The 15229-nt window shown below is 60.2% G+C and overlaps 1 protein-coding gene across 1 annotated transcript in view; it reads right to left on the reverse strand.

Moving 5' to 3' along the window:
• The window catches only part of PTPRN2 (protein tyrosine phosphatase receptor type N2), a 447003-nt gene that overhangs the window by 103099 nt on the left and 328675 nt on the right, over window positions 1–15229 (reverse strand). The window contains exon 14 of the mRNA XM_006143829.3: window positions 13317–13529. Within this exon, the coding sequence (XP_006143891.1) occupies window positions 13317–13529 (213 nt within the window). The remainder of the gene's footprint in view (window positions 1–13316; window positions 13530–15229) is intronic.

Genomic DNA, 15229 nt, shown 5'->3' on the forward strand with positions numbered 1-15229 from the left:
GGCCGTGCGGTGCTCCCCAGGCCGTCTGCCTCTGGAGGCAGCTCCGGGCCTTTCCAGAGCGGCCTGCTTGCCTAATTCACCTGCTCGGCACTCAGCCTGGCCTCTCGCGTGCTGAGAAGATGACTGCGGAAGACCAGGGTGAGCTCTCAGGTTCCTCCAGAGAAGGATGTGCACAGGGCATGGCAGGGGAGGCACTGTGGGCCGCCCCCACGCGACAGCCCTGGACGGTCAGCATGTGCCTCTGCTCCTGTAAGCCCATGTGCTCAGGGCAGGCAGAGACTGCAGAGACAGCGAGCCAGCCCGGCGTCTCAGCCCAGCCGTGCAGCAGGCCCAGGGTGGCACTGCCGTGACTGCCGCCAGGGCGTCTGCAAGTGGACACGTGCAGGGCAGCGGCTGAGCTCGGTGTGAGGTGCCGCTCCACCGTGTCGGCCTGTCTGAGTGAGGCTGGAGGTCCTGCTGGCCTCGCCCAGGCGCTGAGAAGGCCATGGAGCTGGCTGGAGGCAGCAGCCGTCTGACAGGTCTGCACTCCAGGGTGCTCCCCTGGGGAGGCCAGAGCCACCAGCCACTCTGTGACCAAGGTGGCTCTCCCTCTCCTGCTCAGTGGACCCAGAGCACCTGGGGGTCAGAGTGGAACAGGGACCACATCCCTGCGTGCAAGCGCTCCCTGAGAAGGAGCACAGGAGATTCGCCACTCCCTTGGTTCCAAACCCCCAAGGGCACGGTGCTCGGATAGGAGACCGCAGTAGGCCCAGGGCCCAGGTGCAAAAGCTCCCCACCGAGACCAGGTGAAAACAGAGCCCCAGGCAGCTCCCTGCTGTCCCCAGTACACCCAGGACAAGGGGGCAGTGAGCATGAGAGGAGACGGTGAGTGTGAGAGGGCCCAGCTCACAGTGCCTGCGCCCCGGTCTGCATCTGCCAGGCAGGACACTGACCCCGGGGCCATGCATCCGAGCAGCAGCACACCCAGGTTCACTTGTGACGGGCACCTTCGGGTTTCAGAGGAAGCCTTCGGCAGGAGACAGGAGACAGGAGACAGGCTGGTGGTGCCGTGTCGTGAGACAGTCACCCCGGCCCCCACACCCAGGTCCCGGCCCAGCCAGCCCTTCCCGACAGGCTCAGAACCCGGGACCGACAGAGGGGCCGCTCTTCAGCTCCAGTCTGGCTCGGGCAGAAGCACCCCAGCTGCACCCCGGGCCGCGCACATGCACGCGGGTAAGGAGAGAGCCCGAGTTCTGTCAGCTGGGGGCAGGGGCCGTGCTTGCGCGACCGAGAGACGGTTATCCCAGGAACACTGTCTTCACAGGCGACGGAAGTCCGGGTGGAGGGGACCTGAGAAGGCAGTGGCCGAATTACTACCAGAGGCTCTCGGTCTCAGGGTGGGATTATAGGCAGTTTGGATTTTATTTTTTATTTTGCTTATTTGCACTTTCTACATCGAGCACGTGTGACTTCCGTAATAAACGTTTAAGCACATGCCACTCCACATTCAACGAGGCTGAGAGTGGGCAAACGTCTAGGAAGGGTTTACAGGGGAAGGGCACGAGGGAAACATTCCAGATGACCGCAAGTGGCTTGCTTCACACGAAAAGCAGCGTGTAAAGAGGAGCGCATTCCCCCGTAACCCTCCTTGTCCTAACACAGGTCTACACGGGCAGGCTCTGCTCGCCACAGAACCGGCACGCGGCCAGGCCAGCAGGGTCGCGGCTCGGGTGTGTGGGGTGCCACACACGAACGCACTGCGGGGAGCCCTCCGGGTGCCAGGAGCGCAGGGCTGCGCTCAGTTCAGGGGACCACCTGGGTGCCGCTGACGGCAGATGGCGCCTCCTTACCCCCGGGGAGGCCAAGCCACGGCAGGTCTGTCGGACCCAGGCCCGAGCTTGGGCCCGAGCAGCACGCACCCTCTGCCTAGGACAGCGGGAGGCTGCCGCCATGGGCGACTCACCACCGAGAGACGACACACATGGGCCCGGCGTGGGCGCCGGAGGCTCCTAGCGGGCTCGCAGCTCCTGCTGGCTGCCTGCTCAGACGACCTGGGCTGGGGACTGACTGCTCCGGGCCCTGGCACCCCAACACCTCAGAGCCACTCCCGCAGGCCCTGTGGCCATCCGCACGCTCCCTGACAGACGGTGCCTACCCCGCGGCCCTGAGTCATCCTCTCCCACTTGGCAAGATGTTTTCCCAAAAACGTGAAGATACACACACACTCTCACTAATACGGGGAAACATCGTCACTCTCCCCTTCTGAGTCTGCGCGTCAGGGCGGAATCCTCCGCTCCCGTGGCCTCTGCGCCCGGGAAACCGCTCCTGGCTCTCCTCGCACCTCCAGACGAGAGCGGCTCTGCCCATGCCCGCGTTTCCCAGACCCACGCCACACTCGCGTGCCAGCGGCGGTGGGGTGATGCGCCAGCTCGCAGCGCCGCACACCGGGCCACGGCCTGGGAGACTAGAAGCCAGTCCGGTCTCGTGCTGGCAGTGTGGGCCCCTCGTCTGATAGAGCAAGGCTGCATCTGTGCCCCTCGAAGCTGTGGGGGACACGGGGCGTGACCCTGGCGGAGCATGGGGACACAGTCTTAGGGACACCGCGGAGAGTTCCCCTCTGCGGTCCAACCTGCTGCCTCCTCTATAAGGAGTCAGATGCCTCTCCTTGAAGACCAAGACCCCGTTTTCCTGATTCCCTGTGCTCCTGGTACATTTCAGATGGAAATCAGAAAGAGCTGTAAAAATAAAAACAGGAGAAACTCATCTTTTTTTTTAAAAAAAGGGCATAGGTGCTCACCAGAGAGAGAGAGACAGAGAGAGAGAGAGAAAGAGAGAAGGGAAGTGAGAAAACCCTGCTAGGATTTGCACCCAAGCACCTGGCGTGATGTAGGCCGCCAGGTCCTGCACTTGAGCCGCAGCCAGCCACGCGGGCGTCCGGCGCCTTCACCACTGCCCGCTGGCCCCGAGACACCCTCTCTAACGCGTCTCCTCACATGACCCGCACTGATGTGGGTTTCCACAGTCAGCCTTACTGCGTGAAGGAACAGTTGCCACCCTGGATGGGTGGCAGGGCAGGGGGGGACCCCTGCCGCCCTCAGCCACCACAGGCTGCCACATACCCGCTCCGGCCAGCCGCTGTCCCAGGACAGCCAGGGCAAGCCAGGCCCCAGACACCCGGCTCCTGCAGCTGTGCTTGAAGGGCTCCCAATTTCCCACCCAGGGGACGGTTCCAGCCCCGCAGTGTGAGCCAGGGCGGTGGGCTTGCCTGCTCGGAGCCCCGGGCCTGGCGGGTGTGAGAAGGCGAGCGGCCATGTCCACCAGAACCTTCGGCACCTTCCCATTCCCTTTCCACCAAAAAGGCAGTTACCACTTGTCACTGCTGCCCCTGCATCGTCACCCTCGTCCACGGCCCGCGAGTTCCCAAACGCTTCCTGAGCACGTGGCCCTACTCCAGCCGGCAGTGACACGGGTGGGCTGAGCCCTCCCTGCTCCCGTCAGCCTGCGCTCACGTCACCGCTCCCTCGTTGAGCATTCCGGCCTGGGCGCCCTGAGCCTGGAGGGCCTGGGAGGGCTGCAGATCTCCTGCACAGGCCAGGTGTTGAGGAGCCCGAGGGGGATGCGACAAGGAGGAACAAGCCCAGCTCCACCCAAGGTCTGACCCCGCCTGGCATGGATGGAAGGTGACTGAGTGCAGAATCAGGGCCGGAACTCCTGACGGAGAGGCAGACAGGACAGGACCCCGCACACCTGGGCCGTGTGCCCCACAAGTCCGTGTAAGGCTGAGTCCTGGTTTTCTCGGCCGTGACGTCAGGGCCCTGTGTCTGACAGCAGGGGACAGACCTGGGGACAGGAATGTCTGTGCAAAATGAGTTCCTTGTGCAAGTCCCCGTGCAAGCAGGCGTTCAAAGTCAGAGGAGAATTCCCAAAGTTGTTTCCCTCCTCACGTTTCAATTTCAAATCTGGGGCCACTTAGCTCATGGCTTTTATCCCTCTTGAATCTGGGGGCGCGTAAGAAAGCCGGGGCTGGAGGTGGGCGTGTCCTGCTAACCGGTTTGACAGGCACGTGTGTGCGTCACTGTCCAAGTCCTGAACTCGCAGCTCTGCGAGCGGAGCAGTCTGGGAACACGCCTTCCTGTGTGTCCCTCCACTTTGCTGCCTACAGAACGACAGCAAGCTTGTAAACAGCGAACCCAACTTTTCACTTTGACTAGGGACTAGCTCTAGTTACGCACTGATGGAAACCATCCTGGGTGTGCTCATACCCTGGCGAGTGTCACTCACGAGCTCTTCCCACTGGTTCGCGAATGACGCACTTCCGAACCCTCGTCCCAGCTTGCTGCCGAGACCAGTGGACCGGCCCCCCACATGCCCACGTACACGCCCAGCCTCCGGGACTCCGTCCCGCTGCAGCACGCTCACACCTGTCACTTGCCCCTCGGATGTCGCAGAGCGGGTCTCCTGCACTTGCTAACCCAGGATAACCTGCTGAAATCCCTTCTTAGCTGCCGCAGTCCTCCCAGAGCTGACGCACGCTGTCGGCAGCCAGGTCTGAGACTGGTAACGGAGAAGCCGGGCATGACCAGGGAGGCCCTTCCTGGAACTGGACGTCTCCACAGACCCGAGGGAAGGGCCAGGAGGGGGACGCTTCCGCCTGTGTGGACCTGCGTGGCGAGAGAAGTAGCTCCCTGCTCCTTAGATTCCCTCCTTCCCCGTGTGCGCCCCTCCATCGGCCCCTCTGCAGTCTCCCTCTCCTCTCAGCGTCCCCTGAGCTCAGGGAGCCTCGACACAGTCCACCCCACTCCCCAGCCCGTCCTCCCAGCTACAACCCCTGCATGCGGCCTGGCACCTCAGGCCCCTGTGCGCCAGGCTCTCACAGCTGCTTCCCCTGCGCTCTGCCCACCTGCTTCAGAGAGTGATTTTCCTTGGCAGAAGTAAGCTTCCAGAAGAGCAGTTCTGGACCAGGTCGGAGCCTTGCTGGCCTGACCTCCTGAGGCTGCCTGGGGCTTCCTGAGGTGTCCATTCCTCAGGGGTGACAGTCAGCCCTGGGGCCCCATGTGTGTGTGCGCTGGACAGAAATCACAGCTGCCAGCTGGCAGGGAAGGGCAGCAGGCTCGTGAAGCTGAAAGGCCACGAGGGTGCCACAGCAGGGGCTCAGAGAACTGTGATGGCGAGACAGAGCCCACTCACTGGTCAAGGGCAGCCAGGGCACTGGGAGACTGTGCCAAAGGCCTTCCTGCGCTGGGCTGGCTCCGGGGCTTCCTGCCATGTCCTCAGAGCATTCCTCTCATGCTGGGAAGTGGCCTTATCTACCAGACCTGTCCCTGTCACGACAGTGCACTGTGTCCCCGCAGCTCCCCTCTTTGTCCTGCCTGACGGTGCACTGCGTCCCCGCGCTCCTGCCTTGCCCTGCCCTGCCCTGGCCGACGGTGCACTGAGTCCCCGTAGCTCCTGCCCTGCCCTGCCCTGGCCAACAGTGCACTGAGTCCCCGTACTCCTGCCCTGCCCTGCCCTGCCCTGGCCGACGGTGCACTGTGTCCCTGCAGCTCCTGCCCTGCCCTGGCCAACGGTGCACTGCGTCCCCGCGCTCCTGCCTTGCCCTGCCCTGCCCTGGCCGACGGTGCACTGAGTCCCCGCAGCTCCTCTCCCGTCTGCCTCAGGCCTTGAACGATCAGGCTGCTGTTCCTCCCCTGCCACTCGGCCGTCTCACCTCCTCGTGCCGCGTGCATGCTGTGTGAAGAGCCAGGCCGTGCTGACCTTGCCAGGCTGACGCCCTTCACTGTGGATCATGCCATTCACTACAGAGACCCACACGTTGCCTCCTCCCATCAGGGCAGACGGCTAGAGGGAGGCCCTGCCCCCAGGTGAGCCTTCTGGTGCCTCTCCCCGTGCACGCCTGGGGTTCTGTCCTCGGGGTGCAGGAGATGTCATCTGGGGAGTGCCGCCCTGACTCCACAGAGCACTCGCTCCTACGCCAGGAGCTGCCCGGCTCTGGATGAGCAGGGCCTCGGCTCCCACAACCTGCCTTGCAGCAGGAGGGCTGCCCATCGGAGAGCTGTGGAGGGCCGAAGCCCGAAGGTGTCGGAGAGAGGGTGTCCACCGAGAGCTCACGTAGCCTGCGGGGTGTCACAGCAACATGTGCTGCCCCCACCTCTGCTCTGCCTCCTCCTGTCTGCCCTCCAGATTCCCTTCCACTTTCCACCTTCACCTTCTAATCCCAGTGTGACCCGTTTGCAGACCCCGGTTTCCCTGCACCCCACTCTCGCTGCGCCCATGTGATTTCAGAGCAGCTCAGTGTCCTTGGGGAGAACTCGGGGTGGGGGGGTGTCCCTGCACAGCAGGGGGCCGTGGCCTTCCTGTGCCTTGTCCTCCTCAGGACTGACGCAGGGCCCTCACCATGACCTAAGTGGGTTCCTTGGGCAGGTGGCACCCGAGGGCCACCTTAGCTGCCTGTGGTCCTGGGTTAGGTTGAGGCCAGCTGGGACCTGCTCACACCTGTGCCCTCTGGAAGCTTCCACAACACGCCCTGGATGGTACTGGCCATGCAGACCAGGCTGCCCTGTTCCCCTAGGAGGCAGGCTGTCTTCATGCTGGTATGATCAAACTTTCAGCTCAGAAAACGCTCGCTACTCTCAGGGACTAAGAGGACACAGTGCCCAGGAAGATCTCAGGGACTGAGAGGACACAGTGCCCAGGAAGATCTCAGGGACTAAGAGGACACAGTGCCCAGGAAGATCTCAGGGACTAAGAGGACACAGTGCCCAGGAAGAGTGGGGAGGTGGCATGTGTTGGGCCCGAGCAGTTTGCTATGTCCAGCCCATCCCCAGAAATGTGGAGCTGCCATCATCCCCGCCCTCAGATCACTGCCCACAGAGCCCAGCGGTGTTAGTTACACATAGCGACCCCGGGCCTTGCACCACAGGGCCCCCCGGCCTCACAGTGCCCACCCGGCGTCACGGGGCCCTCCAGGCCTTGCAGCGCCCATGCAGGCTCAGAAGGCCCCCAGTCCACCGGTGAGGTGCTGGGTGGGCCCAGCTTGGGCCTGTGCCTGGAGCAGCGGGCTGCACCACTGCCTTCTCCTCCTGGAAATCTCCCCCTCAGAAAAGACGGAGCCTGGAACAGCAGTCCGTGTGGCAGGGACAGGAGACTGCGAGGAACGAGTGAGTGGGCCAAGGACGCCCCTCCCACGACGAGTGAGTGGGCCAAGGACGCCCCCCCAACGAGGCCAAGGCAGCCCCGGGCCCCCAGCCTGCAGGCATCCTCCCACCACCCCGGGCCTGCCCACACCCCGTGTCCAGCCCCAGCCCTCTGGCCACTCTACAAGACACCTTGTCCTCACCAGGGTGGTCACCGCAGGCATGAGTGGGACTGCCTAGCCCCTGCCTGTCCGCCACGGCCCTCCACCCTCCGCCGTGGGCCACTATCCCACCGCGGGGTGTGCTCACAGACCACCTGTGGACCCAGGGAGGTGCTGGGGCAGGCGCTCCACCTGGCTTTATGAGAAACTCTTGGTCTGCAAGACATCATTGCCTGAGACGGGACCTGTCCCCTCTCTGAAGTCTCCCTCAGGGCCTCCCCTGACAGAGTCACCCCTAGGAGCAGCAGAGGCCCAGATCCAGGGCCCAGAGGGGTGCTCTGCCTCCACCCTGCAGCTCTCCACACCCACCCCTGTGGCACTGGGCCTGCTCACGACCTGTGCTCTCGGCCTCCTCAGAGCCTGCTGTGCTGGCTCGTCTGCAGGGGCCTGCCTGGCTCTCTGGTGGCTGGGCAGGCTCTGGGGGTCTGTGAGGGCATTGGGGTACAAGGAGGGGTCCCATGGGCCCCCCTGCAAAGCCAGCCCCAGAGGAGCCCCTTCCTGCCCCTAGCAAGCACTGGCCCCTGCTCAGGACGCCTGGGTGAGGCATGCTGGCCACTGCCTGCCCCTGGGAGCCTGTGCCTCTCTGAGGCCCTGCCGGCTGCCTGGTGCTCCACCAGCCACAGCTTCCCCGGCCCGAGCAGGAGCCCAGGGTGAGCGGAGGCCACAGAAAACCCTCTCCATTGCCCTCTCCCTCCGCTCCTTCAGATTGTCCAGGTAGCACCCGGGTCACTAGAAAACCAGGCAGACAGACAGCCGGTGCCAGCATCTCCAAGACTGAAGGACAGCACAGGGTGAGGAGCCCCAACTCTCACGGCCGGACGTCCTGCGCTCTGACGGCCAGGCCCCTGGTTGCGCCACCCGAGGTCCTAATGGAATCTGTTCGAGGTCGTTCTGGCTCATCAGGACAGTGGCTTGCTGCCCCAGAACCGCACAGGCTTGACCTCGAGGTCTACACAACGCCCGGCCACTCTTCCCACCCTCGGTGTTCTGTGAAGATCGACTCCAAACCTGAGGAGCTACTCTGGGTGACACTGGCGGCACATGGGAGCACCTGAGGGTAGAGGGGGAGCAGACATGGGGCCTGCCGGCTCTGCATAGGGGTCACAAAGACTGAGTGCACGGGGGAGGACAGCAGGTCCCGGATGTCCTGGACAAGTCTGCCCCCTTAGCAGGGCCACTTTGCAAGTTCCCCTCAGACCACACCACTACCTGGAGACGCCAGGACTTTGGCTTCCGCATAGCTCATGGCCTGGCCCAGACATCCAGACATTCTGGGGGCCCGGAGGAGGAGGAGGGGCCTCGCCCCCCCCCACCCCGGCGGAGGGGGTGTCTGCAGCACACACCTGCAAACGGCTCAGGACTCGGGCAGTTCCGAGAGACTCTCCTGACACGCCCTGTGCTGCCAGCCACTTTTGCAAAGCTAAAATGGGAAAATGCTAATTCTCGGGTTTGCCCACATTATTGTAAAAAGAAATGTTCTCTAAAAACATTTTAGGACTCCCAGTGTTAAAGCAGGGTAGATTTTCCTTATTGGCTACCTGCTACGCACACGCAGAGACATGCACACGCGTATACACATTTTGACCTGAAGGTTTAAATGCCAAGCCAGGAAAGCCATTCAAGATGAGCAGCCGGCTGAAATGGAGAAGGCTCTCAGAGCAGCTCGTGGGGACAAATGAGCCTCGCGCAGATGCGCAGCTTTCCACTTCACGCAGCCGTCCCACCCTCCCGCCACTCCCGGGACCAGTGCTGATGAAGGCTGGACTCAGAACTCACCCGGCAGGGGAGCAGCCTGGCTCCGCGGCCCAAGGGAACAAGCCGACCTGTGACCCGTCCTCTCTAAGAACCCAGATTCCCTCAGCGGGGTGAGGCCCAGGAGCTCGACCTCAGGAACACTTCAGCCTGGGGTCCGGGCGCCCTCCTGTGGCAGCCATCTCCCTGCCCTGGGCGGGGCGCTCACAGCCCTGGCTAAGGGAGCAGTGGGGACCAGGGGTGCTCAGTGGCTGTTTACAGGCGGTCCCCGTAGCATGAGCGCATGGGTTCAGTTCCAAAGGCCCCAAGTACACAGAAAACCCGCTGGGCATTGTGAAATCAACCATCAAAAGGCAGCTAGCTGCGAATTCTGCAGGACTCTCTGCCCTCTTGCCGGGGAAGGGAGAGGGGCTGGTGGAATACGAAACACGCTGTCCGGATGATCAAAGCCTCGGAGAAATGGATGCAACATTCAAAGAGACTCCGAGAGAAAAGGAGGAGAGTGTCTTCTAATCATCTAACAACTTATTTTTGGCACAGTTTTTACCCAACCACCTTCCATAGAAATAGGACACCTACATGCAAAAATGCATAAAGCGCTGGTACTAAGCATCACAATCTTCCTGTGCCTTTACATCACGTGTGTGCAGGCGTGTACGTGTGCATAGAAACACACGTTTGTATTTGACGTGCCATGCCAGTTTGAAAAGAAGAATAAAAGTAAGCAAAATTGGCTTTTTAGGTAATGAAGTAAAATTAACCCAAATTTATTATGCCTTAGATATTTAGAACATTTGCTAAGCATGGGGACAAGTCTGGTGACAGTGTCTGTTTACTCCAAAAGTCACTCTGAAAGTTAACATGCCAATTACTTCAAGTCTGAGCAAGGTTAAACTGCGCTGAACTATCCAGGAGGCAGATGTCTTGGTGGGTGTCAAAAGTATGACCGTCTGCCCAAAAGATGGGTCTTCCAACAGGTAAAGGAACAGGAATTTATGCGCACACACGTGTACACACATGCACACAGCCCTCACACACAGGTGTACACACATGCACAACCTTTCACACACATGTGTATGCACATGCACACACCTTTCACACACACGCACACAGTGCACACAGCTCTCGCACACATGCACACACGTGCACAACTCTCAAAACCACACGCACACACGTGCACACACATGCACACAGCTTTCACACAGGTGCACAGACATGCACACAGCTTTCACACACATGCATAGCTTCCACACACATGTACGCCACTCTCGCACACATACACACATGCACACAGCTCTCACAAACATATGCACACAGAGCTCTCACACACACGCACACACATACACAAATGCAGAGCTCACATGCACACAGCTCTCACACACATGCACACACACATGCACACAGAGCTTTCTCACACACACACACACACAGAGCTCTGAAGTCCAGACTCTATGAAACAGTTCTAGTTTGAAGAAGAAAGTGTAAGCGTGTAAAGATGTTTGCACCAGAATCCAAGGATTCGAACTCCTTTCTGCTCTCAAACCATGCAAAGGAAAGCCCACTGACTGCCTGGGGTGCCCGCGGGCCCCAGCACGGCTTACACGTAGCGTGGCCACCGCATAGACATGGTGGGCGATGTGGACCGGAGCTTCGCCAAGGGCCAGCTACGTAGGAGCCTCCCAGGTCCCAGAGAAGGATTCGCCAGGATACTCACCGTCGCTGTGGACCTGGGGATTCGTGGACTCTCCTTCTGGACCCCCATGGAGACGCCCTGCCACCCCGGACCCACTCTGAGCACCGTCTTCCTCACCCGCTCAGAGCACCTGCTCACTCCTGTCCTGCCCACAGGACATGCGTGGCTACTCCGTGTGCAGAGCAGCTTCATGCTCTGCATCAGTAACAGCACCGCCACCCGCTGTTCTTCGTCCCTAGGTCACCGGCTTCTAATCTCGGACAACACCCTTTTCCCTTCTGGAATCTCTAAAAAGACGCGTTGACTATTCCCATCATGACCCCATGAAGTAAAGCCCACACTGAACCGCGGAGCGCTCCTTCCGTTCCTCCCTGCTCGCACACCTCCCTTCTGTCATGGGCTTAGCGAGGCACAGGAGTTCTGAGTTTATAAACAAATACCGGGTGCAGGGAGACACTTCCTGGAGTTTGCAGCTTTGCGTTTGCAATATTTACTTTTCACACAGGCTCGCACTGGAAGGGGACCTCCGCAGCACTTACAGAGAAGCCCCGGGAGACACCAGCATCTGCTCCGCTCACGCTGCGCGGCGCCTGTCCTGTCGGGCACAGTCGTGCGAGCCCATGCGGCATGACTCTGCCACACTTAAAGCTGCCCCCACGCAACCTTCGGCCTCACTGGTGAGTCCTGCTCTGTTACAGAGCAGATCAGAACAACACGGCAGCTCCCGCCGAACTGTTCTCAACACTAGACGACCCACTCTGCGGGGAGAAAATCCCCACATTTAAACCAAGTAGTCCCTAAAGGGAATTTTGTAGTAATTTCAAAACTAAACCCATCAGAAAATCTTTGCAATTGTTTCATTTCCAAATTTTCCTAGATTATACTTTTGAAGAGAAAGTTCCTTTCTGTTCTTTTTTCTCTTTTATTAACCTGGATTGAAGAAAAGCACACATTTCATTTATTGTCTGGATTACAGATTCTTATTAAACAAACCACAGCTCATTATAAAATCAATATCGACTTAACCACCGTGCCCTCAGGAGAGCGGCAGGGAGGTCACTCCAGGAAATTCAAACAATTTTCCTGCTGGAAGGACACGATTTTAATTACAGATACTATTAATTAGAGCCATCACCGGGAGGAATATTTTTTGTTAATTATCACAGATTCAGTCCTAAGTATGCATTTTCAACCCATGTTTTTGTTAAGATTAGTCATTTCAGCTTGCGAGTCCAACCTGTGCATTCTATCAATATTTTATATTTGAATTTCAAAGCGTTTCCGAGGATGCCAAGCTGTCTAAAAACCTTCACCCGTGTGATCTCCCACCTCGCCCCATGGAACAGAGTTGGTGTGATCATTTATTTATGGAGTAGCATGGGCTTGGCCCTGCAGACCTAGTGCCCCACACTGATGGTCTTGAGCCAGAGTATTTCTGGAGAAGTTCTTACGAGTTTTGTGACGTTTTTTCAGGCTGCTTCTTCAGAAGTGGTTTTCCTTTGCTTTGAAGCAGAGCTGGTGTGGCGACTGAAACGCCAACCCCGCACACGTGAAGTGGCCATTTCTTCACAAGAAAATGATCTGCTGGCCAGGCTCATGGCCCTCCAGAAGACAAGATTTTCTCCACTCGACGACGGTGCAGAGGATTTAGAAATGGGAGGGAAGCTAGCTCCTGGTCGCCTTCAAGCACAGCGATTTATAAATTCACCTGACTCCTCACCTGGGGCAGGGCCAGGTCGGCCCCCGAGGCAAGGAGAGGCCAGCTCGGATGGGCTTCTGAGCACGCTGCTGGACGGTCAGGGGCACTTTCTGGAAACAGCCTGAGAGCCCACCCATGTGGCCATGACACAGAATAATAGTATTGCCTCAATGTGTCTGTAAAATGCCAGGAATTATTTACAAGACACGGTACACGCAGTAACCACCTGACTAGAAGAAACAGGGGTTCAGACCAATAGGGGGAGCCGCTCCCCAGCCCCCGGGGGCACGCGGAGCCCCTCTGCTTCCCGCCAGAGGACTCACGGCCGGAATTGTGTGTCTTCTGGCCTGAGCGTCCGTCCTCAGCCTGCCTGGCTGCTCTCCACTCCCCGCTGTGCCCAGGGTCTCTCTCCCACCCACTGCCACTAGGCACCACCAACCCCAGCACCGGCAGAGGGTGGTGAGGGGCCAGGCCAGAGGGCCTCTTCGTCAAGACCTGAGTGTGACAAGGACTGCACAGGCATCTTCGAGGATCTGCACAACCAATTTATCTTGCCACGCTGGCACTTTTCGCTAACAGTGGCCAAACTAAGAAAGATAACAGATGGCGCGTAATGCGGGGCCGTGCTGCGTCCATTGCTAACCAGCGGCCTGCCTTCCCGCTAAGACCCATCCACAAACAGGGTGGGGTCCACACAGCGCGGTAACTGGCTGCAAGGTATTTACACGGGCGCTAGAGGAGTTTCCAACTGTCACCTGAAGGAAGGACTGCTGTAAGGGGCCGAGACAGCCCAGTGACCTGTTCGGCAGACGTCCGGCGGCTTTGCTGAGGCCTCTTACCTGGTAGGCGGCGGTGGCATCTGGGCCTGGGCCGGGCCCTAGTCCTGGGAGCTTCTCTTGCAGCTTGGACTGGGAGCTGTGGCGGAGACAGTAGACCAGGCAGGAAGCCAGGAGGACCCCCACGATGCCGGCGAGGGACACCAAGGTGAGCACGATGAACTTGGCCGAGTCTTCCTGCTCCGCCTGATGAGGCAGAAGCTTGAGTCTGCTTCTCTGCAGAGCAGGGGAGGAAGCGTTAGTGCCTGACGCCTGACAGTCACCACCTGCTGGACCACCCTCTTCACATGCAAAGCAGGACACGCGGGACCCTGCAGCACAGGGGGTAGCCACAGGAACAGCGCCCCTCAAAGGACAAGCCGGCCCAGTTCAGACCTGGGGCTGCAGCGTTTTCACCAGGGACTTGAAAGGGACTTGAAAGCACGTCGTTTCCCATTTCCCACCCGTAGCAGCCAAACGCAGCACCTGCCATCTAAGGGCTGTCCTGAGCAAAGGGTCCATCCGTGGAAATAGGCACCGCAATTTGCAGAGCAGAGGCCCCCGGGCGGGTGGGAGGGGAAGGCCTGAGCGTCTCTGGCTAGAGGCAGCAGCCCAAGTCCCAGCCAGCGTGGAGGGAGGAAGCTTTAGTGCCTGACGCCTGACAGTCACCACCTGCTGGACCACCCTCTTCACATGCAAAGCAGGACACGCGGGACCCTGCAGCACAGGGGGTAGCCACAGGAACAGCGCCCCTCAAAGGACAAGCCGGCCCAGTTCAGACCTGGGGCTGCAGCGTTTTCACCAGGGACTTGAAAGGGACTTGAAAGCACGTCGTTTCCCATTTCCCACCCGTAGCAGCCAAACGCAGCACCTGCCATCTAAGGGCTGTCCTGAGCAAAGGGTCCATCCGTGGAAATAGGCACCGCAATTTGCAGAGCAGAGGCCCCCGGGCGGGGGGGAGGGGAAGGCCTGAGCGTCTCTGGCTAGAGGCAGCAGCCCAAGTCCCAGCCAGCGTGGAACGCGCGCTGAGCGTTCCGCGCTACCTTGCCCCCAGCTCTCAGCCCCGCGGCCTCGCCCGCGCCTCCGGAGGAGTCCGGGTCAGGCCCGGGCCCTGCGGCCGCCTGCGGAGCCGGCACTGAGCCCGGCTGAGCCCGGCGCTTCGCACCTGAGTACTTTCCCTGGAAGGAACAAAGACGCTGGGGATGGGGTGGTCCGGGAAGGGGTAAAATGAAGGCCCACACGCCTTCAGATTCTCTTTTCCTTGGCGTGGGGTGGGCGGCGAGAGACCCCGTGGGTCCACCTTCCTCCCCTACGTGCGAGCAGTGCAGGGCGCTCTCCCTCATTAGCTTCATTAGAAGGCGTATTAGCAACAATTAAAAACGCCACAGGAAAATGGAAAGGCCGGGCCGGCCCCCGCCCCCCGGTTGCTGGGAAAATGAATGGGAAGCGCGCCCCGCCTCCGCCTGGTCGCTGCCAGACAAGAGCAATTAGCAAGCCCTTCCCCCGCCTAACTTCGCGGCCACCGGCCGGCTTCCCCCGAGTGGCTGGCCGGCCGCTGCGCTCGCTGTTGGCGGCGTCTGCTCGCATTCAGCCCCGCTCTCCACGGCCTCCCGTCCCGAGTGCACACAGCGCCTCTCCGTCGGCCGGGCCGCTTCTATCTTGTAGTCATAAAGGCCACCTAAGCAATTATCGCCGGCCTTGACTGGAAAAGCTGGTCATTAATTAGCCTCCTTTTGCCTTCGGTGCGGCGGATTAGCGGGCGCTGGGACTGAGTTAATGGAAACGCGGGTTAAATGAGAAAAGACGCCCGGATGTTCCTGCCCGGCGTGCGGCTCCTGCAGGAGCGCGAGGTTTGCAAACGGAGGGAGGCGGGTGGAGGAGGAGGGGAGGGTCGGAGCAGGGGGAGGAGACGCGCTGGGGGAGGCGCGGGTGGCGGG

Source organism: Tupaia chinensis, unplaced genomic scaffold, assembly GCF_000334495.1.
Source record: "Tupaia chinensis unplaced genomic scaffold, TupChi_1.0 Scaffold000110_1, whole genome shotgun sequence".
NCBI lineage: Eukaryota > Metazoa > Chordata > Mammalia > Scandentia > Tupaiidae > Tupaia > Tupaia belangeri.